Here is a 21,701-nt window from a genome sequence, read left to right as displayed (position 1 = left end):
AACATAGTTAAAAAGACCTAAGTGTGATTTTGTCTTAAAGAATGTGAGTTTGTGAGTCACATGTCACTTTCACACACTAATACAGTGCATGCAAGTGCCATGCAAGGTCACTAATCATCTTACCATTCACAAGAGCATTTTGGGGTTCAGGTTCTTGCCCAAGAATACTTTGATCTTCCAATTGGAGGGCGAGTCACTCTACCTATGTGCCACAGCTGCCAACATATGATGTTAACCTGCCAAGCACCTGGTTTAAAATAAGCTTAGCTGGTCAGCTTAGTTCAGGTCAAAGAGATGTATGTGTTATCCTTTTGATTGCACAGCGACTGTACATACGTCATCCAGTTACAGTAAGACAATCCTGAACATTTTCCTGTTTACTTGTTTTTGCAATTCTGAACATTTGTGGCATTAATTGTTTGTGATTGTTTGAATTACAATAATAATAGTTCCTCACTTTATTAAGGCTCCTGATGAGCAGTTCATACACTGCACTGATCGAGTGGTGATAATGTATCTTTATCACAGCTGAGTTTGGCCGGGCAATGGTGTCATTTAAAAATGTGAAAACTTTGTCAGATGATGAGGACACAAGATAGAGCTAAAGAAAGAGAGGATGATAAAGGCAGAGAAAAAGAGAGAGAGAGAGAGAGAGAGAGAGAGAGAGAGAGAGAGAGAGAGGGGTATGGGGAGGTATGATTCCCACAGGACCATTGAATTTCCTTTCTTTCTTCTCTGCGTTTTTCATGGTCCTCTCACTCCCAGGTCTGCACAGCTGTTTCAGGGCCGGGGGCTTCTTTCTCCAGAGCCCAGATGAAAGAGCCGCCCTAAGCAGCCCTGCAGGTAGGTCTGTTAAAGCCATTGCTCTGGCTGTCCACTGCCCAACGCATGAAATAAAAAAGGAAGAAGGAGAAAGAGAGAGCGGGAGGGAGGGAGGGGAGGGGGAGGGGGAAAAAGGAGGACATGAAAACATCGGTAAAGAGAAACTCAAAGAAGAGGGAGAGAGGGAACAGAGGACAGAGATGACAGACAAGGAAAGAAGACGGAGATGGAGACGAGAGGGAGAAACCAGAGAAGGGGGGGGGGGGGGCGTTCGTGCCCTCAGCCACCCCAGCTCTCCTCCTCCTCCTCCTCCTCCTCCTCAGCACCCCCTGATACCAGGAATGATGTCTGCTTTTATTGACTTTGTTAAACCGTTTTCAATGCTACTTCCTATGTGTTTACAAGACAGTAAATCACGCTCCATTCCGAGTGGGGGGCTGTGGGGTGAAATACAGGGGGAAACATCCAAGGCGGTGGGAAGGAAGACCACTTTCACAGAGCCAAAGACAACTTCACAGCTTTCTTCCTCACCGCCAGCACCTCACGCCACACACACACACCTTTCCTCTCGGGGAACTGATGGAGATGCAACTGTGGGCTTCTTTGTCTTCATTTAAACCCACTCTGGCAAAAGTGAAGTTAATAATTTGACCTTCTGGATGATCAAACTGTTGTTGATGTCTCTAAAAACAAGCCCACCAAGAGAAATAACCCAACAGAGCCGCTGAACTCAACAGTTTTTAAAGGCTTCAGCAGAGAGCTGTGTTTAATACAGCTCCGAACACCACTCAAAGTCGTTATGCAAACACATTTGGGTTATGGTGAAATTGGGTCCCCTTAATCACTTCTACACACCGAGGTCATTCCCAGACAGTCGTTTCATCCAGTTAAAAAGTCATTCGAGCTCCGCGCCGCTCTAACACGAGTAAGTACTTCAAACGTCATTCGGTGGCGAAAACTTTGACTTGATTTTCCAAATTTTCTCACAGTAACAATTTTCTCAGGCGCTGGCACGGCGACACCAGCAAATACACACTCAGTCGTACACACAACACACACTCACCAAATCATCTCTGTGTGAGTGAGCCGCTCCGAGTCACTGAAAGGTAGACAGACAGACACCCCCCCCCCCACCCCACCCTGATTACCTCATGTTAATGGCACAGTGCAGAACAATTACTGTCTTTCCATTAATCCAAATTCATTTCTAAGATGACAATAAAAAATAATACAGTCTCCATTAGATACTGTAGAAGATTGTTTTCAGCTTTGACTAAGAAATGAAAATGAAAATTGTGCATTAAAGGCAACTTTCAAAAACAAAAACAAAGTATGGGCATCCAAAAAACATGTCACATACAGCTCTACATGCAAGATATGTGAGTAAGTCCAGCAAAAAAAATCAGATTAAATGAGTCAAAAACAGGTCTACACATTTAGTTGTGATTTATAAGTTGTAATTTATGTCTTTTACAAGTTGCATAATCCTTTATTATCGCTTTATAGACCAGTTATTACATCAACGTTTGGTGGCCCGACTGTAAAAAAGTTGTCCGGCTTAAAGAAATAATGAATTCAAGTAATTAATAAACAGTTTAGACTTCCTCAGTTTCTAATGAACCATCAGTCTGCAGTGGTTCATGTTAGTGAGTCATTTATAAACTGTGATCAACATCAAGTCTGCCTTTAATAACGTTCGTGAGTCATTAATAAATGATAATAAGTGGTTAAAAACCAATACGTCTGCTATTGTAAATGCTAATAAGCAGGGCTAGATTACCAACTTTACAAAGCAGGCAACTGCCCGGGGACCAAGTTCCCAAGGGGCCACAAAAGCCCCAGAGTCACCGCATGTGAACTCGTTTTAATAAGTTGATAAATTGCTCAAAATCTAGTTTGAAGAGCTTTATTGATTTAAACACAATTCAGAGAATGAAATTTGCAAATACTAACAGAAAGTGTTATTCTAGCATCAAAGTGATCGGTTACACATACACATTAAACAGTCGGTGGTAGTTTTTGGGTTCTGTAAGGGTCCCAAAGCCAGTTTTAGAACAGGTCAATTCAGCCATGTTAGTTTGTCAGTAAAAGTGGTAATAAAAAGCGATATGTAAAAGTGAACATAATTAAGGGACAGGAGCTACCGATGTCTAATAAGTTCACAGAAAAGGGATGTTTAACAAATATGTTCTGGTCGAGATCAGCACCATTTTCCAGAAGGTCAGAGGTCAAATGGACCACTGGGGAAAGTTCACGATGAGCTGAAGGGCTTTAAAGTCAAGGCAAGTGCTTGAAGACAAAATGCAGCCACAACCTGGCAACCCAAAAGTTGCACTTAGTTAATTATAGATTAAGATAAACAAAGCTATAAGTAACTTAAAAAGAGTTATTTACAACTGGTGTCCGTTGTCCTACCATTAAATACTTTAAAGTGTTTTGAGTCCAATAATGCAGTGTGTGTGTGTAATGAATCCTCCATGTTGTGCTGCACACGCACCACGAATAACTTTCAGTGATGTTAAATTTACGAGCCAGCACACTGAGCCAGTTCAAGGTGAGCTAGTGGTGTGTGTGGCGATGTGGTTACAGGCACATTATGTGGTTCAGGTTGTTGCAACAAAGCAGCAGTGCATAATTACAACAGGTGATTGGAGAGTTACTCCTCTGAAAAGCCGCTGAGGTTTGGACGGTGAGCGACACTGCTGCCAGATGACACTGAGAATCACAACTTCCCACATATTCTTTCCACCCAAACACACACTCGCTCTCATATCCCTGCCTCTCTGGCTGCTTTTTCTCCTCCTGCATGCTGTCTACCTTTCCATTGGCTCGGCCTTATGCAAGAGTGTGTATTTTTATGTCTCACATTAGCTAGTGGGAATAATACCTCTCACTGAATGGTAGTCTGCTCTGGGGCCTTTTCAGACATTCAGTCACTCCTCTTCTAAGAATAACCAATGTGCATCTTTGCCAAAAAGTTCCTCTCTGTGATTTCTTTTTCACAGCATCTCTCTTGATTGCTGTTTTTGTACCTCATTCGCTGATACCGGGGCTTTGAATTAGTTAGCAAACTGTGATCCAAATGAGAAAAGCAGCATTGGGAGGCTGAGAGAAAAGAGTACGGATCTGGGGCAAAACTTGGACCGGTGTCAACTCTTCTCAAACAAATTAAGAGGCCAGAAAAGCCGGTCACTAGAGAATCTCAGGAGTGAGGCAGCAGACAGTTAGGTATGTGAAAAAGTAGCATAAAAAATGATAGCTTTTGATCATGTTTCATGGGAGTCTTTCATGTACAGTCTGGAAAATGTTAGCCAAGCCTGTCTGACAGTTCACCTTCACCAAATGTCATTTACGTTTGCGGAGACGGAATTGTTTCTAAATTGTTAGTGGCTGCTGCAGACTGTAGGCAAGTTAAAAAGATGTATCAAGGAGCAAATGTTCTCAGTCTGGATTTGTAAAGCAGTGAAGACTGTGGGGAAAATACAGCATGTGAAAGTAACTAGCTAAGACTATTGTGTGTAAGTAGTAGTTCAAAAGGTTAAGAAAAACACTTCTTTACATGTGTAAAATTCACATACTGCTTCCGAAAGGTAGAGGGCAAAATATGATGCTTTGTGCAGCAGCCTGTTGGCATAGCTTAACATGAAGACTGGAAACAGAAAAAAGCTACCGTAGCTTTGTCTGACAGTAAAACATATGCCTAACAGCACCATCATTACTCACTATTTAACATGTTATATCTCTTTTTTTTTATTCACATGAAACCTGAAGTGTAAAAACATCACATTGGGGTTTTGGTGGGGTTTAGTGCAAGACTATTTCTTGTCTGGGAGCAGTGACTTCCTGGAGTCACTGTGAGGTTAAATGGGGGCAGCGAGTGTAGACTTACGTATATTGAGTGTACAGATATAAGAGTCTAATGCTTGGCAAGAAAGCTATTAAGCCTTTACCAATTTATCATTCCCTTAATAACACATAGCTCAGGTAAGATTCAGTAAAGGTAGCAATAAGGATTTTCCGTATCAGTACAAGTAACACTTCACAAAAGTTATACCTTTTTCCTAAACACTTCTCTTTCCTACAAAACTGTTATCATAGCTATTTTTTTTACCTCACAAAGCTGCTGTGCAAACAATACATTACGATTAAATAAGAAGAAACAAACTACCGATCTTATAGACTCACAAAAACGAACATTGGTGCACATTTGCCTGAATAGATGGAAAAGGCTTAATACAAACATTTTTCATCCTTATAGATATTTAACAGCCATTGCATTAATATCTTTTTTTTTTAATTCTTCTCTTATTCCTCACTGGCTGTGATTGTCAACTATCCCAGATCATGATGGAAACTGACAGCTTTCCCAGGAATAAGGACACAGGCCCTGTGTCATGTCTGATGTAGGCTGATCCAATGCAATGACAAGAGTGCCTAAGGAAGCAGCATGCATCCTTCCAGCATGAGAAACTAAGTTGCCTGTGTGAAGACTGAATGTCGTAAGATATGCACATCTTAAAGGATAGAATTGATTCCTTTGTTTTCTTATTCATTGAATAAAACAGATTTGGCTTGAAATAGTGAGACTGATGTAGAAAAAAACAGATGACATTCATGTTCTCTAAAAAGCAGAAAGTGGGAAGACAAAAGTCATGCTCTAGAACAATGTGTGTAATTACCTTCACTACTAAAACATTAAGTTTGACTTATTGTACATTGAGCTGTTACAGTGCATATTACATATACAGAGACCAACCACCTGGAAGTCTCAAGGTTTCCTTTTAATCAAATCTTCCTTAAATGACTCGTGACCGCCGTGATCTGTGGCTTCAGACAGTCACACTTTGGATTAGTCATTGTGTGGTCTTCATAAAACTCAATCTCTTTAATTATCAAGCATGTGGATTTCATATTTAGATGTGCGACCATTGCTTCATAGGGGTCAAAATATGAAATGAAACAAAGTGCTGAATTGTTCCAGGTGGCAGAATCACTTGTTACAATGTCCCGCTGGAACTAATAAGGCAGGTCCATTTTCACCCTCTAAATCCCCTGCATCGGCTGAAATGACTGATTTACAGCTAAGACATCGACCAAACTCACATAATTATATATGTATTATACTTCACTATTGGACAGCTGTTCTGCATGAAGGGTGCAGGAGTTTCCCATGCTGTTCACACAGGGAACATTAACCTGCAGTGATGAACACTCACAGGTAGGAAAACATGTCCAAGAATCGGTTACGCCTCATTAGGATGATAATCGTATTAATCAAGTCAGTAAACCTAAACTGTAGATTATCACCTATATTATGATTTAAAAGTGTGTATTCACATTTATGTTATTTGTGTCACTCATTGCATCATGGGAATTTAGATATAATTAAATGATGCAGAAGGAAGTGCAAGTTGTTAGGCATCATTTTTGTTAAGCTTTGACAGCAGTCACAGTGTTTCACCATTTTTCAGATAGCACTCTTAACAGCAAGTTTGTTTTTTTATCTCAAAGTAGGAAAAAAAATCGGTGATTTTCTTATTGTGTTGGATCTAAACCAATCAAGTTATATATATTTTTCCTGGTAGGCAGTGTTCAAAGTAGCTCTTGTTTTAGAACCGCCCCCTCTCCTCCCTATCAGTATATGTGTGTCACAGTCATGTTTCCTTGAAGGGAGCCCTGCTGCTTTGTTCACACACAGAATAATTACCATTTAATTGCATGTGTAAGCAGCAGGCTCGGCCAGGGACACACTTTTAAAAATCAAACCAGGATTGTGAGAAGTTATGGAAGAAAGATTATGAGAGAGAGAGCATTTGTATCCAAGGCAGAGGCTTTAGATGTTATGTGAAAACCATTCTGTGTCATGTGTTCACATGGAATACATATTACTCACATATGTAGGATGAAAAAGTACATCAAGGTGCATCCTGAGGGATCATCAAACAACCTCCAACCTGCAGCCGGGGAATAAGATAATGTAACTGTAGATTTTCTTAAGGACATGCCAGGGAATTTTTCCATGTGGACATTTCTGCTTATAGAAAACCAAGTGCACTGTGAGTTTAAATGGATGAAGATACAGAAATATGACATTTGTAGGAATGAGACTAATGCATATGATTGTGAATAAATGCTTAACTTTAATCCAGATTTATCTTGTTTGGCTCTGACCTGCATATTAACCCACAAATAAGCACTTTAATCTTTTAAAACAAAGTTTTATCCATTTGTTTAATTATATACATTCAATGTGTTTAGTGACTGTGTGAATTTGTAGGCCCAATGTAATTAGTTGAATGCAAAGTGTTTTAATAAGTATTCCGTTTCAAATTGGCTCCAGCTTGAACGCTCCGCCTGCTCTCGCTGAGGATATTGACTTTCCCGCAAGTTAAAGTATTTAAATGTAGAGGGAGACAGATGCTGTATGTGCACTGGAGGCAACCGCAAGAAACACACGTGTGGGAGGAAGGTTGACGTTGGACTTTTACTATATGTGCATCTTACAGAGGGACAGCTGTAGCATCACCGCACAGAAAGCAAACAAATAAAACCACGACGCTTCTCCAGGGATCCATTCAACAGTTTTTAATTTAATCACAAACTTTCAGGAAATTCAAAGCGCGCATTTGACGGCTGATGCGTAAAGATCCGTGCGTAAAACTAAAAATAGTCGCCTCTGCTCTGTCAAACAAAGTCAGAGAGGATTTATTTCGACATGAAACCTGAGTCAAGACCCTCGTGGAGAAAGTGATCGACACGAAGAGGATATGATGGAGATTTTTCGGTGACAGCGACACTTCCCCCGGACTTTCAGTTTGGATTGGCACCGGAGCGCCTTTAAATCTTCCGGACTCTTTTTATTGTACAGTGGAGAGAGTGGATCCTTTACCTGCGTGGAACCCTGACAGTTTTGGATCTCTTAATTGTCACGGCTATCACGTTCTATGTGTAACAAGAGGGGGATAAAACGGAGCTGAAATCCCCATCAGGAGAAACTTTATTTCCGAGAGCTTCCAGCACCGACTCAGTGGAGTATTCATGAAGCAATATTTGAACTATTACAAGATGAGGCTGAGAACATCGAGGTTAGGTTATCTGTGAGTACAGAGCTGTTAATATAAAATTGTTGCCAATGTATTTAATTGAATTCGGACAGTTTGTAATTCTTTTTTCTTTTTTCAGGTTAATTCAGTTCACGGCGCTTTGCTTTTACGCACAGGTAACTCTCATTTTCACTTCAATAAAAATCAATAATGTTGCCTAAAGTTCTATAATTAACTGGGTAAAACTTAACAGGTATGAAGGCGCCGTGCTTAGCGGCTTATAGTTCAGCGTCTCTACATCTGCAATAGGCTGCAATAACAATGAAAACATTTTATTAGAGTGCTATGGCAATTGGCAACAATTCAAACATCTTGAAAAGAGGTAAGCTCCAGCCTAAAGTGATTGTTAAAACACATGTGGATAGAGAAGGGCTGAAATGAGAAAAAAAATACAAGTCAAGAAGAGGTGAAAGATCATCGGTGGTAAAAACAAGCAATCAGAGGGAATTGTCATCCCCGAGGGTCCATGAAAGCATCTCCAGAGAGATACAGTACATGTACAAATAAATGAAAGAACACGCAGGAGTGATTACTTAAATGTGGTGAATGACATAATGAACTGCCGGCCTGGGCCTGGGCTCTTTGACTGGCAAGCTATAGTCTCCTCAAAGTTGACATTTCTCAGACTTTGTCGAGTTGCAATATAACAGTCTGCGACATTAAAAAGTAATTTCACCTTTCATGACATGTGTTTCCTTTTGTCCGACAGAACACAGTGCAGTCTCCTCCTAATTTCAAGCACCATGTCACCGAGCAGAGCCGGCTGTCGGACCGAATGAGCCGCAGGTTGACTCGAACCTACCAGCTGTACAGCCGCACCAGCGGGAAACACGTCCAGGTCTTGGCCAACAAGAGGGTCAACGCCAACGGAGACGACGGAGCGGTTCACGGTAAGAACGAAAGTTCTGTAGGAAGGAAAGGGTGTTAACAATGAGTTAAACTGCTTTTAAAGCCATACTAAAACAGATAAAACATGATTTAGACTTGTTAGAACTAATAAGCGGCGATTTAGTACTTGTATGAGAGAAATTAGCAAAATATCGCGAGAATGTGTAATCTAAAATACGTCATGATATTCTTTTGAACATTTTGCTAAATAGCCTAGCTTAACAATTACGTGAAGTGGCTAGTTTAGTCACATATTTAAATACAGTTATATAACAAATAGCCGAATAAAGGTTCACATATGTTAATCCATTCAGGGAGGCATTTTTTATTGGCTATGAAATGAAAATGAAAACTTTACTTGAAGCCCCTGTGTATATGGCCAGACAAGTCAAAACTGATGACAGCTGAAGGCCATCTTTTCTTACATTGTAATGCTTTTATACCTCAGCAAAACAATAAAATAGGACACACACTCAGCTTACATTCAAGGGAATTATTTAAAATCAATGGTGTGCGGGGCAGTGTTAAGAAGAATTAAAAAGTATGTTGTTTTAGAAGCCAGAGGAAACAGTAGCAGTTATTGTAAACATCATTACAGGCATTAGTAAAGCCATCTCTGATGGCCTTATGGCAATAATGTAATTCTTTAGTGTGTTGGTAGTCTAGAAAGACCTACACACCTGCTATTACACACACTAGACAACAACATCTTTGTTTTTAGTAAGAAATAAACTGTCTTAAACCTAAAGGGAGCAGGATTGTTAAGGGTTTTTGGTGCGTTGAGCCATCTTTCCACCACAGCCACCACCATCCATCCACTCCTCAATGCCTGCTTCTTGGAGGCAAATTTTATGAGGAATTTTCATTGCATTACAACTCAATGTATGACTCAATTTATAAGGAGTGGTGAAGTCAGCATCTTCACTTTATACCTTTTCCTCTACTTGCCTCTCCTGTGTGCTCTTTTGTCTTTTAAATTTCTCGGCCTACACACACATTCTCACGGAGGCAGAGAGAGAGAGGGAGAGAGAGGGAGTCAGTCATGCACACATTGGCTGCACATCCTAAGTGGGTGTCACTCTTGTAACCAGCCCAAATCTGACCGCTGCTCTGTGCTTGTGGCTGTGTCCCTAACCGCAGTATTCTCACTCTCCTTTATCCCAAAGTCTGGACTGCATCACAGCACGGCATTTACAGGCATTCAACAACAATCGCGCCGTGCAAAATCACTATCATTTTGTGCTATTTTGGACGGCTTGCATGCCATTGTTAAAGGTTGCTACTGGCTCATAAAAGGGTTAAGAGGAAATTTATATGTTGTCGTCATGATCCTGGTCCACTGGTCATGATCGTTTCAAAGTCATTTAATGCCATTTAAAGATGTCATGATGTAATTCCAGTTTATTGCAGTGTCTAGCATACATAAAAGAATATATTCACAGGAAAGACGTGCAGAGCCCATTTGTCTCACTCGCTGTAACATCATAATCTGCGTGCCTGCACCATGTCATCTCATTATTTCCGATCTGTTTGGTTTGTGCAGCTAAACTGGAGGTGGAGACGGACTCTTTTGGAAGCCGTATTCGTATTAAAGGGGTGAAGACAGGATACTACATATGTATGAACAAGAGGGGAAAGCTGATCGGCAAGGTAATCTGGAATTCATAGTTTTGTGGCTGAATGTGACAACAGCAACATCTTGAATTTAGTTTGTTTCTTGGAAATGTTACTCCAGATTTGCAGCTTATGGCGACACAATGTTGAGACACATTTGAAGCCAGAACAAATTTGATTTTGAAATGTTTCTGAGCAGGCCTCTTAAGGTTTCAAAGGATATATGATTGGAAATAAAGACGTTGTTGTACTTCCTGGACATTGTCCAAAATACCTCAACTCTTCTCCACTTTTTTTCTTTCCCAGCGGAAAGGACGAGGCAAAGACTGCATCTTCACCGAGATTGTTCTGGAAAACAACTACACTGCGCTGCAGAACGCCAAGTACGAGGGCTGGTTCATGGCTTTCACACGCAAGGGCCGTCCGAGGAAGGCCTCCAAGACCAAGCAGCACCAGAGGGAGGCCCACTTCATGAAGCGACTGCCCAGGGGGCACTTGCTGAGCGAGAGGAGGCCGTTTGATGTCCTTCCTCTTGCTGTCCCTGTGCACCCTGTAGGCAAACGGACTAAACATTCCCATCACCAGCGCTCAGGGGGCCGCTGAGGACTGAAACCACTGAAGGTGAACTGGGGATGAACCAGCACACAAGAACCACTACAAGAGAAATTAACTTTTACAGTCAAGTGCCCATACACTTTTTGCCTCATTTTGTCAACGTTGTGTAATTCTTTGTACTGGATTGTATGTAAACATTGACTTTCTAATCTGCTAGTTATTTCCAATTCAGACGAACTTTAGGGCAGATTTACTTATTAAATCAGAGGGGAAATAAGTACCCAAGGGTTCAACAACATTGTCATTAATAAAAACCTGTGGGTTGGAGTTGCTGCCAGCTCAGCAACAAAGAAAGTTTAAGGAGAAATGAGTAGAATGAAGCTAGACACGGCAGCTATCTGTGGAACTTCTTGTGGTTACAGCATCTGAGTCTCAATTGACATGCTTTCCTGCCTTTAGGAGGCAGTTTGATGAGTTTTTAACCTGTTTTTTTTGTTTTTACATATATGAATATATTTTTACTGTAAAAATGTAAATGATGTCAAATGATGGAAATATTTATTGTAGAGTGTATATTAAAACCACTAAAGAATCATTACACAGGCTGCTTGGCTTTTCTCTTTGTGGTTGTTTTGGGATGGAAAGCTAGCATACATTGTTGGTCGCCCCCCAAAAATCTGTTGTTTTCTTCTTCTTTAAACTGGAGACCCAGATAACTGAGGGGCAATATCTGTGACAGGCTACTGAATTCAATGTGCTCAGCAAGTGAGACTTGGGCCTGAATGGCCAAGGCTATGCATTAAAAGCGATGAGGTCAGCCCACCATTTTGGCCCAAACAAAGGTTACCACCATGTAGTTGCATTTCTCACGATCGCACACCGTAACCCTCTGATCAAATGGGCCCTTTGTGAAACCTCATATAAAAGGGCATGTTATACAATAGTGGGTTCGAATAATAACACGAGGAGGGGTCAGTTATCAAAAAGAAGCCAGTCACACAGGGAGGGGTAAGGGGTTGCAGGGGGAGGTGGGGGGTTGCGGGGAGGGAGAAAAAGCATCAGGGCCTGTGTGGCAAAATGTGGCATCGGCTGAAAGAGGGGGAATGGCTGGGAAGAGGCATTCGGGAATGAAAGGGAGGCAGAAAAGAAACCCTCTTCCCAGAAGCAGTTGAGCATGACCATCAGAGGCCAAACGACAGGGGAGGAAGAAGACCCTGAACAGAGGGACTCGGGGCTCTCACAGTGCATGAGCTGGATGTCCAATTTGTTAGTTGGTGTTTGCTGCCGGAAGAATTTGTTTTGACAGCGGCTCAAGTTCTAAAGAACATAAAAGATTAAACTGAATTTAAAAAATTAAGACCTCAGAATCAATTCTTGCTACTTTGTTAAAACACTCACCTAAGAATAAATGATCAAGTATGGATGCATTTTTGCTCAAAGTAAAACACATCTATCAGAATTTGCAAAACAACAGGACAGTCCCGGTTTCAATTTTTTTTTGTGTGTGTTCCTATTCTTTCCATCTGGAAGAAGACAAAGCACAATAGTGAGTGAGACCTGTGGTTTCGTCTCTGCTTTTTGCACTTGCTCTCTGGGTTTGGACAAACGGTAAAAAATGCAAGGAATCACAAGGTTGAAACAATCTATATTTAAATGCCATTGTCTCTTTTAAACAGCACAGTTCTTTTTTTATCCACTGTCTAAGTATTTCTGACTGGACAGTGTTTTTTTCTTTTTCTTAATTGAACTCAGTGAAAAAGGAGACACATGTACAAATATTTTGAAGTAGGAATCTATACAATTCTTTCTCTTCTGTACATGTTATAATATACCCCAGATATCAAATATTTGTTCGACATAGTATGAAATTAATTTGAGGACAGCCCTGCAACAGTTGCACCCTTTTCTTACTTGTGTTTATTGAGTATAAGCCGGAGAGCACAGGGTCAGAGTGACACAACACTGTAAGGGGAAACAGTAATACTATCCTGCTCGCTGTCCAGAGTTTCAGTAATGGCTTTCAGGGTGGCCCACTACATGCAGGGAACATGAGGGTATTCAGTTAACACAAATGGGATGTGCTCGTAACAGTGACCCCGGAACGAACAGGGATGAGGCATTGTGTGTTTTGAGTGTTTTACAAGGACATCCATGAAAGGGGAGTGGTAGGTTATGTGACCCCCATCAAAACTGCTCCCATGTAGGTTTGGTAACAAGAAGAAAATATTTATATTTTGTTAATTGTAAAATATTTTTTCTTTGACAGAAATAATTTGGGAAAACAGTCCTTGTTCAGAAACAAAGTTAATCCATTTGCTCTGAGAGTGAAAACTAACATATTTTACTGAATAAGTCTGTATCAACTATAAATGGCAGGACAATTGTCAACACAAACAACTCTAATAAATGAACCTCAATTATTAAACACAATTAGAAATGACAAAGGCACTGTGCAAAGATCTTCCTAACAAAGGGATCAACTAAAGAACAATAAGCGAGAGCTCAAATGTGACTGCAAAAGGACATCGTCACATTCTGCTTTAAATGCAAAAAACAGAATTATTCTCCTGCTTCCAAAAGTTCAAATCACTGAGTTTTGCAGTCCACGTCTCCCTCACTGGTCCCCTTCAGTTTCTTCAGCTCCTTCAGTAGCTCCTGTTCAAGGGTTAAGATCTCCTTGGGTTTCTGGTACTGGACCACAGAGAAGAAAAATAATTACTTCAACATTCACCCCGTCCTCCTCCTGCAAATCCTTTACTGTAATCATGTTGAAAGAGTGTGCCAACTATCATACAGATAATAAGAGAACAATTGGTTCTTCCTTAAAAAGTATTACTGTAATATAAAAACAAAACTTAAGGGAAAGTGACTGGCACACAGAGGAAAATCTAAGATAAAAACTAATTCATGTGATTTGTATTAAATGCTTATGACAAAGTTAAACTTTTATGGACACAAATATGGTTTAAACAGAATCTAATACAAGTAAGGATTATGGTTTCCTCTCAGTTAATTCATGAAATTGCTTAGATGATATTGTTTGGTTTCAGGCAATCTAACAATACACTAAAAACCTAATATCTAATAAACACCTTTGTTTGCTTATATCTTTAAAATTGAAATCATAACTTTAAAAACATTAGAGATATGGTAACATTTATTTCTCATTGCTGTGAAGGACTTACGCTGACAATTAAAGTGTTGTTGGCATGAGTGAAGCTGAGGGCGGAGCTTTCCAGTGGCAGCTTATTGCGATCTAAATCAGTAACACTGAACTTCTTATAATACCTGGGAAGACAAGAAGAGGATGTCATGGGTTTATAACGCCACTGTACAGACAAATGTATTGTGAACAGTGCCATCTATAGGTAGCCCACAAGGATCACACTGAGTGTATAACAGGTATGAAAGATCCAGTCTTTTAGAGGATTCTTACTTTTTGTTTGAGGTTTTTATGATGATGTATCTATCTGACGGCTCTACAGAAACACAGAAGACATCTTTGGGGAAGGGAAGGTTGCGGATTCTCCACTGAAAACTGTTCTTTGTGTCTTGACGCATGAACAAAGGCTTTTGAAACAAACATTGAAATCCAATTTACAGACCTGACATTTATTTGTTTTTTTCTGAAATCTGTTAAAGTGAACAACACAAAAATGCACATTAGAAAATGAATTGGCTCAACTGTCTAATTCATAGATATAAGAAGAAAACCTACATTGGAGCAGTTTTCCTTGATCACCTCTGAATCCAGAGAAGTGACAGGGCCTGCAAGTGGCTCCCCGACCTCTACCTGCCATTGGCCCTGAGCTCCAAGTGTGCTTTTAACACGCCACTTTCTTACTGAAAAGTACCACAAAGATTTATGAGACCGTAAATTCATACCATTGAAATTAAGACTGCCTTCAGCTACGTGCGGCTGTGTAAATCTCAAATACTGTTGCTTACCAATGAGCTCATCTGTTTTCAGGTCATACTCTTCTGCCATTTCTTTTCCATCTGTAAAGAGGAAGTGGATCTTTCTTTTTCCTAGAGGTGGAATAGGTTAAGATTTAACTTACAAAACTTGAAAAAACTAACAAATGAAACTGTTAAAAAACAAACAAAAGACTATGATGTGCGTGTAGTTTAGCACAAAAAAGCTAAATGTTTTCTGTACTTACCCAGCATTAAATTTAATTCTACTATAACCTTTGAATTCAGGTCAAATAAAACAGCTTATGTGGCTTGAAACAGGAACCAGTGTGGATGAATAAAAGGTAAAGTTACTGTTTTAAAGGGCTGTTTAATAAAAGCACAGATGCTAACTCGGCTAGATTAGCAAGGTAAGATGTTTTCCTAGACTTAATAGACACCAAGAGAGTGGTGTGTCACCTTGTACACACGAGGAAGTACTTTTTTCAGAACTTCCATTTACTGGTGACTGGTTGTTACAGTTGTATTTTTGTGGATAATGTGTCTTACTGTATATGTTAAAACAATGTAAAAAAAAAAACCATGTGATATATGCTATACAGCCAAAGTTGTGGCACTTGCTTGTTGCTTAGTAACATGAAGTTAGCTGAGTAGCTAGCCAACGAACAAAACTGAAGATATGCAACACGAGAGCAATTCTTACGAACTGATAAAAGGAAACCATTCTTCCTTGTAAGTTACTCACCATCGTGGATCAAGGCTGTTTTCTTAGATGACTTTAGGATATCAGTCCAGCTTTGCACAGCCATCTTTCTGAAGATGTGACTGTTGCCCAGAACCACTTCCGGTGTCAAACAGTAACCAGAGCAACAGAGGTAAATACAACGTCTAAAAAGGAACATATTAATTGAATTTATTCAACTTTATCATTTTAAAAGTTTTAAACGTTTTAAAACAAAGATGTTTACATACAAAAAATAAATTGTGGGTCTTGATGAGATACATTTTCAAACCAATCCGGTTCATTGACCCGGAACTGAAACATTTTGAACGTTGTCCGATTTTCAGGTTTTCTGTACGTATGGTTCCATCACAACAGGGGTAAGATTTGGAGAGACTTTACTTCAAAATTTTATTAAATGAGGATATGTTGACATAAATTAAAACACAGTTTACAAACTGAATGAAAACGATGACTGAAACAGTCTAAATACCCACAGTTTGTAACATTAGCATTATGCTAAACATAGTTAGCTAACACTATATTGCATGTCAAAGATTGATTTATCAACGGGTTTTACGTAGCAGGATTAACTTTAGTGTCAGCTAAATGGATATCTACAATGAGTAACGTTATTAGACGAGACAGCTCCCAAGTTTTGATATTACTGTGTCAAACTGTCATAATATATTCTGGTAGAATACTATAAAGTAGTAGTAAGGTGTGTCGTCATTGCAGAGCTTTTGTTTCCTTAACTGTAAGAGACTGACACGTTACTGCCTTATACTTATTTTATTCGAGATTACATTAACCAATCAAATTGCTGAGGCGGAATGGTACAAAGTACATTTATGATAGTACTGCACACACTTTTTTTTTATAATACTGTTTACGAAAATTCCCCTAAACTTCAGCGGGAAATACCGTAACTTAATTCATGTGACAGCTACAGTTACTAGTTACTTTAGAGGTTAACACTTTATTGTCAACATGAGTGCTATTATCGATTAAAATATGTTATGGATTAATGTATTCAACTGTGTTTAAAGTCGTTACAATTAGCTCCACCTTGATCACAAGCAACTTAAGCATTAATGGATTTGTAATCATATATTTGATTTGTAATATTTAAAAATAAAACACTGACAGGGGTGCTTTTACTTTTAATACCTAAATACTTTTAGGAAAAAAAATCCTATATTTTTTACCTTATTAATATTTTGAAGGACCCTTTTAATGGAGTATTTATTACAATATAATATTGCGCTTGTCAAAGTATAACTTAAAAACTGTCAGAATTAACAATATGAAAGTTTTATGCAATTTCTCAATTCTGAACCCACTAAATACCCACTATAACACTGTTTAAATGTATATATTATTATGTGAAATTTGTTTTAAACAAATTATGTCCCAGATTTGTGGATTTGTTTTTCTATGCAGTTTTATATAACTTTATAATTCTGCTTCATGTCACAGGCCACTGGTGCGCCCCTATAAGAGACAAGATGGAGCCACGTCACGGGATAATGAAAGCCTTCCCCAAAGTTAAAAGAGCCAAAGTGTTTCAGGGAAAGGATGCACCTCCAGCAAAGAAGAAACCAGATGAATGTGATGTCACAGGTTGTAACTGTGTCTAATTGCATGTGTTTGTGAGACAGAGTGGAAACAAATGCTAAGTTAGACCTAGGAAAAAAAATAAAGCTGTTTTATAAATTCATTCAAGATATTAACTCATTGTAACATGTCCCTCTGTTCTGTCCCAGGAAAAACTTTTGATGGTGTCATGGTGTACATCCTGCCTGCTGGAATAGGAAATGCTCGATGCCAAATCTTCCAGAGACAAATTCAGCAGAATGGAGGAGAGACAGAGAGTTCACTGTGTCCCAGCGTCACTCATGTTGTTGTTAATGACGAAATGGACCGTGACAGGGCTTTGCGACTACTGAAAGTGGATAGTATGCCCTCTGGAGTACAACTGGTGAAGTGCACCTGGTTGAGCTTGTGCATCAGTGAGAAACAATTATTGGATGTTGACAGATACAGCCTTCTTTTACCAAAGAGGTAAAGAGTACTTCAATAGAATATTTTAAAGCTGTGGTTGTAAATTTAATGTGTTTCCAGTTTGTCACACTTATAGACTCAACAAAACTCTACAGAGAAGCATGGCTCGGTGAAAGTGTTGTCTACTCTTCACTTGTTCATGACATTTAACACTTACAGTATATTTAATTAGTAAGGAAACTGTGTTGATATTGGACAGCAAAATAAATATTAAATCAATAATTACTCTGTTAACGTTTGGTCATGTTGTGTCTTCTTAGGGAACCTGACGCACATCATGAAAACAATAAAGAAGATTTGACGAATGTAAAACCTGCGGCGGAAATTACTGTAGAGCCAGTGTCTGAGCAAACCAAGCAAGAGGAGCCCATAGATGTGGTAAGTTCACATGTTGTGTAGAAAACATAGTTTTACAGTGTTTTAAACCCAGTCTCTCTCTATGCAATTATTTGGTTAAGTTGAAGACAAATGGAGACCGTGGACACATAAAAACAAGTGTGTGTTTTATGTGTGTTGTTATACTGGTTTTGTATTACATTTTACTCGCAGACAGTTCCAGACACAGCAGAGGAAGTACGAGGAGAGGAAGACAGGGTATCTCAGGGTGACCTAGAAGCTCTCATCACTGGCCAGCACCCCGTGGAGGAGACTCCTGGCCCCAGCCTAGACCCCGGTCCAGACTCTAATGCTCAGAAGGTGGTCTCAGGGAAGTGGGTCTGTGCCCAGTCCTCCCAGTCCAAAACTAATAACTTCAACAAGCACATCACAGACAAACTAGAAGTGCTGGCCAAGGCCTACACACACCAGGGGGACAAGTGGAGGGCGCTGAGCTACTCCAAGGCTGTCAACGCACTGAAGAGTTACCACAAGCCTATTACGTCATATCAGGTGATTAAATTGAGACGCTTATGTTGGTAATGTCAGCTATGTACATACAATAAGAAGGACTTTATGTTGGAGGACAGATGTACAGTGAAGTATTTTACATAGACTCCATTTTTTATTTGTTTTAGGAGGCTTGCCAAATCCAAGGAATTGGAAAACGCATGGCTGACAAGATCGATGAGATCATGGAGAGCGGTCACCTGCGGAAGATAGATCACATCGGGGAGGCTGTGCCTGTGTTGGAGCTTTTTTCTAACATCTGGGGTGCAGGAGCTAAAACTGCACAGCTGTGGTACCAACAGGTAAGGCACACTCTCACCTCTAATCATAAGATTACAGGCATACTTATACTGAATGTGAAAGCTCAATGTTGACATACATCAGGCTTTCACTTTCTCTTTTGAGATAAGAATTGTATTTAGCCACTAGGGTATTCACATCGAAGTGCCATTTACAACACAGTGGCGTTTTAATTACTTGTAATTAAAGCGAGGTCAGATACTACAAAACTAGACTAGATTCAAACTCTTATAGTCAATAAGAGTACACACGTTATGTTCCAGATTTGTGGGTGTCTAATAATAGTTTATTGCATATTTATTGGTTTATGTTTCTGATAAGCAACAAGAAATTGCCGTACAAAGAGGCCAAAGATATGTTTGATTTGAACACATTTAAGAGATCCTTATGGCAATTACGATTTATAATAAACTTCCCTGTAAAATTCTGAGGGAAATACTGTTTTTTTCACTTAATTTATGTGACAGCTACAGTTATAAGTTAACCATTCTATATTCTTTAAAGATTCTCTTAAAACTGTAATTTGTCTTTCAGGGATTTCGCACATTGGAAGACATCCGCACTAAAGCCTACCTGAGCAACACTCAGAAAATAGGACTCAAGCACTACGATGACTTTCTGGACCGGATGCCCAGAGAAGAAGCAGGCGCTATAGAGAAAGTGGTAATGTCTAAATGTATCATTCTTGCATCTTTTACCACTTTAATATGTTTAGTGAAGAACATAGAGGTAAGATATCTTTGAAAAAGATTCACTCTCTAATCCACAGAGATCTGAAGGCAGAAGGAAAAAGTTTGTGTCCGAATTCCTTTGACTGCCAGATAATGGGAAAACCAGTCAGGGTTCTCACAAAGTGGAGCGTCCCAAAGGAGAGAACTAACTCTTGAATCTTAAGTTAGCCAGATACCTGTTCACTCCAGAGTGCCGAGTACAACTATAGTTGTTTTCATATTGTATTTCTCAGATTTTCTTTTTCCTACACAGCTGCCAGATAAAAAGTGCACATCAGATAGATGAGTAAAGCATGTGTACTCCCTCAGGCTTGTCAAAGTAATATGTGGTGCTTTCGAGAGCTTACTTAAAAATGTACTTGTTTGCCAGTAATGGGGGTACGGTAAAAACAAGAACATACGAAGTAAACTCTACTTTTCTGTTATTGACGACTCAAAGACTGAAAACAGCTCCATCACTCTTGGAAATATAATATCCTGTATGATGAGTATTTTTCTTGTCGGGTGTGTGCAGGTGAGGGAAGCTACCCATGCAATAGACCCACACCTGATGGCGATGGCTTGTGGCTCCTACCGTCGAGGAAAGGCCACATGTGGAGATGTTGACGTGCTTATAACTCATCCTGATGGCAAATCCCACAAGGGCATTTTCAGCAAAGTGTTACAGAGCCTTCATGACAGTGGTAAGCTCTGTCATTTTTAATTTATTGTCCTGTTTCTTCTCTAGGAGTTTGTTTTCCTTCAGAGAAACTAAAAAGAACCCTTATTTTTCAGGGTTTTTAACAGATGACCTGGTGAGCAATGAGGAGAATGGGGAGCAGAAGAAATATATGGGTGTGTGCCGTCTCCCAGGACCTGGCCAACGCCATCGCAGGCTGGACATCATCGTGGTTCCCTACAATGAGTTTGCCTGTGCTATCATGTATTTCACTGGCTCAGCACACTTCAACCGCTCAATGAGAGCACTAGCAAAGACCAAAAACATGAGCTTATCAGAGCACTCACTGAACAAGGATGTGTTGCGTCAGGGTAGCTTGAAGGTGCATGGTGGCAGTCCACTTTCTACACTGACAGAGAAGGATGTTTTTAGTCTTTTAGGCATACCATACAGACAGCCTCATGAAAGGGACTGGTAATGTTCTGCCAGTCACCAAGCCAATCACAATGCCTTGTCTGGTTTTACAGAAAAATCATGTCGATGAATGATAATACATAGAAACTGCTTTTATGTTCAAACCATGATTAAGGGTGTTTTACTGCCAAGAGATCATGAAAGCGCACTGTTTGACTTGAATGCCATTTTTTATTCTTCAGATCAAAGGGCTGGGTTACTCAAACCTTAAAACAACATATTTTCCTACTTACAGTGACCTCAGTAGTATCTTTCTCTCCAGTGTTGTGGTACGCAGGGACAGTTTCCTCAGCAGATCATCATTGATTAAGCTGAGTTACGAAAACTATTCTTATATGAAAAGTTGCTGTTAAGTTTTCTGAGTTTCTGTTTGTGAAGCTTCCATTATGCAAGGCAGGGAGCAAAAGGGGAATCATCCCAACATAACCAGGTGAATTTTAAACTATCAGAAGGGCCAGATACCACTAGAGGTGCGTGTGAAAATATGTTGTTTTGAAAGTTGAGTGAAATGGCCTTTTTAAAGATATTTTTAAAAAGGGAATGCTCGACACTACTATAAATAGTAAATTATGATAATACAAATACTAAATAAAGGGTTATGGAAAATATATTTTTGTGTCTTGCTTAATTTTTCTGAATTGTGCATGAGATTATGTTGACTGTTTATAAGCTTCAGTTTGAAATGAGAAAACAGTCCTAGTAACTAACCTCTCTCCTATCACATGCATCCCTTTTTATATTGAATACTGCCTCATAGGGTAGATAACTAAATTAAAAGTTTTTTAAATCGGATCATGAGGACAGGGATTCCTATGTTTTGATGTGTTCCCACAAACTAGAGAAGAGGAATCCAGGAAGATAACAAGTCCATGCACTTGAGACGCACCGATCAGTGATTGGTCAGTTTTTCCCAGCTGGCCCGGTCTGTCCAATTGTCGGTCAGTCCGCAAACCAGTGGCCATCAACTCAAC

The 21,701-nt window shown here is 39.7% G+C and overlaps 3 protein-coding genes across 4 annotated transcripts; 2 read left to right on the top strand and 1 right to left on the bottom strand.

Moving 5' to 3' along the window:
- The first annotated feature begins 7,822 nt into the window (after window positions 1–7,822).
- Window positions 7,823–11,030, top strand: fgf8b (fibroblast growth factor 8b). Its single transcript, XM_069665418.1, has 5 exons — window positions 7,823–7,919; window positions 8,005–8,041; window positions 8,635–8,815; window positions 10,357–10,463; window positions 10,734–11,030. The coding sequence occupies exons 1-5, from the start codon at window positions 7,861–7,863 to the stop codon at window positions 11,028–11,030; spliced, it is 681 nt and encodes a 226-aa protein (XP_069521519.1). The 5' UTR covers window positions 7,823–7,860.
- Window positions 11,031–12,613: 1,583 nt separating this feature from the next.
- Window positions 12,614–15,715, bottom strand: dpcd (deleted in primary ciliary dyskinesia homolog (mouse)). Its single transcript, XM_069665420.1, has 6 exons — window positions 15,643–15,715; window positions 14,931–15,011; window positions 14,701–14,825; window positions 14,419–14,552; window positions 14,168–14,270; window positions 12,614–13,673 (listed from the first exon to the last, which is right to left on the bottom strand). Exons 1-6 carry the CDS (start codon window positions 15,704–15,706, stop codon window positions 13,569–13,571), a joined length of 612 nt encoding a protein of 203 aa, XP_069521521.1. The 5' UTR covers window positions 15,707–15,715; the 3' UTR covers window positions 12,614–13,568.
- Window positions 15,716–15,939: 224 nt separating this feature from the next.
- Window positions 15,940–21,321, top strand: poll (polymerase (DNA directed), lambda). 2 transcript variants are annotated; one of them, XM_069665405.1, is made up of 9 exons: window positions 15,940–15,998; window positions 17,098–17,241; window positions 17,385–17,682; window positions 17,943–18,060; window positions 18,232–18,570; window positions 18,696–18,869; window positions 19,402–19,530; window positions 20,113–20,281; window positions 20,373–21,321. In XM_069665405.1, the coding sequence occupies exons 2-9, from the start codon at window positions 17,127–17,129 to the stop codon at window positions 20,732–20,734; spliced, it is 1,704 nt and encodes a 567-aa protein (XP_069521506.1). In that variant the 5' UTR covers window positions 15,940–15,998; window positions 17,098–17,126; the 3' UTR covers window positions 20,735–21,321. The 2 variants fall into 2 exon arrangements, with proteins under 2 accessions (XP_069521506.1, XP_069521507.1); XM_069665406.1 differs by lacking the exon at window positions 15,940–15,998 and having other exon boundaries at window positions 17,193–17,244.
- Window positions 21,322–21,701: the final 380 nt, after the last annotated feature.

Source organism: Semicossyphus pulcher, unplaced genomic scaffold (genome assembly GCF_022749685.1).
Source record: "Semicossyphus pulcher isolate SPU_LCO1_2020_fin unplaced genomic scaffold, fSemPul1.0.p SCAF_17, whole genome shotgun sequence".
In the NCBI taxonomy this organism is placed as follows: domain Eukaryota; kingdom Metazoa; phylum Chordata; class Actinopteri; order Labriformes; family Labridae; genus Semicossyphus; species Semicossyphus pulcher.
Note: the sequence above shows the minus strand (reverse complement) of the source record. Positions and strands in the feature narration are given on the sequence as shown.

Excerpts from the sequence above, each read along its gene's own strand:
- dpcd (XM_069665420.1), bottom strand. The coding sequence starts at position 15,706 with ATGGCTGTGCAAAGCTGGACTGATATCCTAAAGTCATCTAAGAAAACA. Across the intron at positions 14,826-14,930 it reads GAAAACAGATGAGCTCATTG|TAAGAAAGTGGCGTGTTAAA; the intron begins GTAAGCAACAGT and ends GGTACTTTTCAG. Across the intron at positions 14,553-14,700 it reads TCAAGGAAAACTGCTCCAAT|CCTTTGTTCATGCGTCAAGA; the intron begins GTAGGTTTTCTT and ends TTGTTTCAAAAG.
- fgf8b (XM_069665418.1), top strand. The coding sequence starts at position 7,861 with ATGAAGCAATATTTGAACTATTACAAGATGAGGCTGAGAACATCGAGG. Across the intron at positions 8,042-8,634 it reads CGCTTTGCTTTTACGCACAG|AACACAGTGCAGTCTCCTCC; the intron begins GTAACTCTCATT and ends TTTGTCCGACAG. Across the intron at positions 10,464-10,733 it reads GGGGAAAGCTGATCGGCAAG|CGGAAAGGACGAGGCAAAGA; the intron begins GTAATCTGGAAT and ends TTTCTTTCCCAG.
- poll (XM_069665405.1), top strand. The coding sequence starts at position 17,127 with ATGGAGCCACGTCACGGGATAATGAAAGCCTTCCCCAAAGTTAAAAGA. Across the intron at positions 18,061-18,231 it reads AAGAGGAGCCCATAGATGTG|ACAGTTCCAGACACAGCAGA; the intron begins GTAAGTTCACAT and ends TTTTACTCGCAG. Across the intron at positions 18,571-18,695 it reads AGCCTATTACGTCATATCAG|GAGGCTTGCCAAATCCAAGG; the intron begins GTGATTAAATTG and ends TATTTGTTTTAG.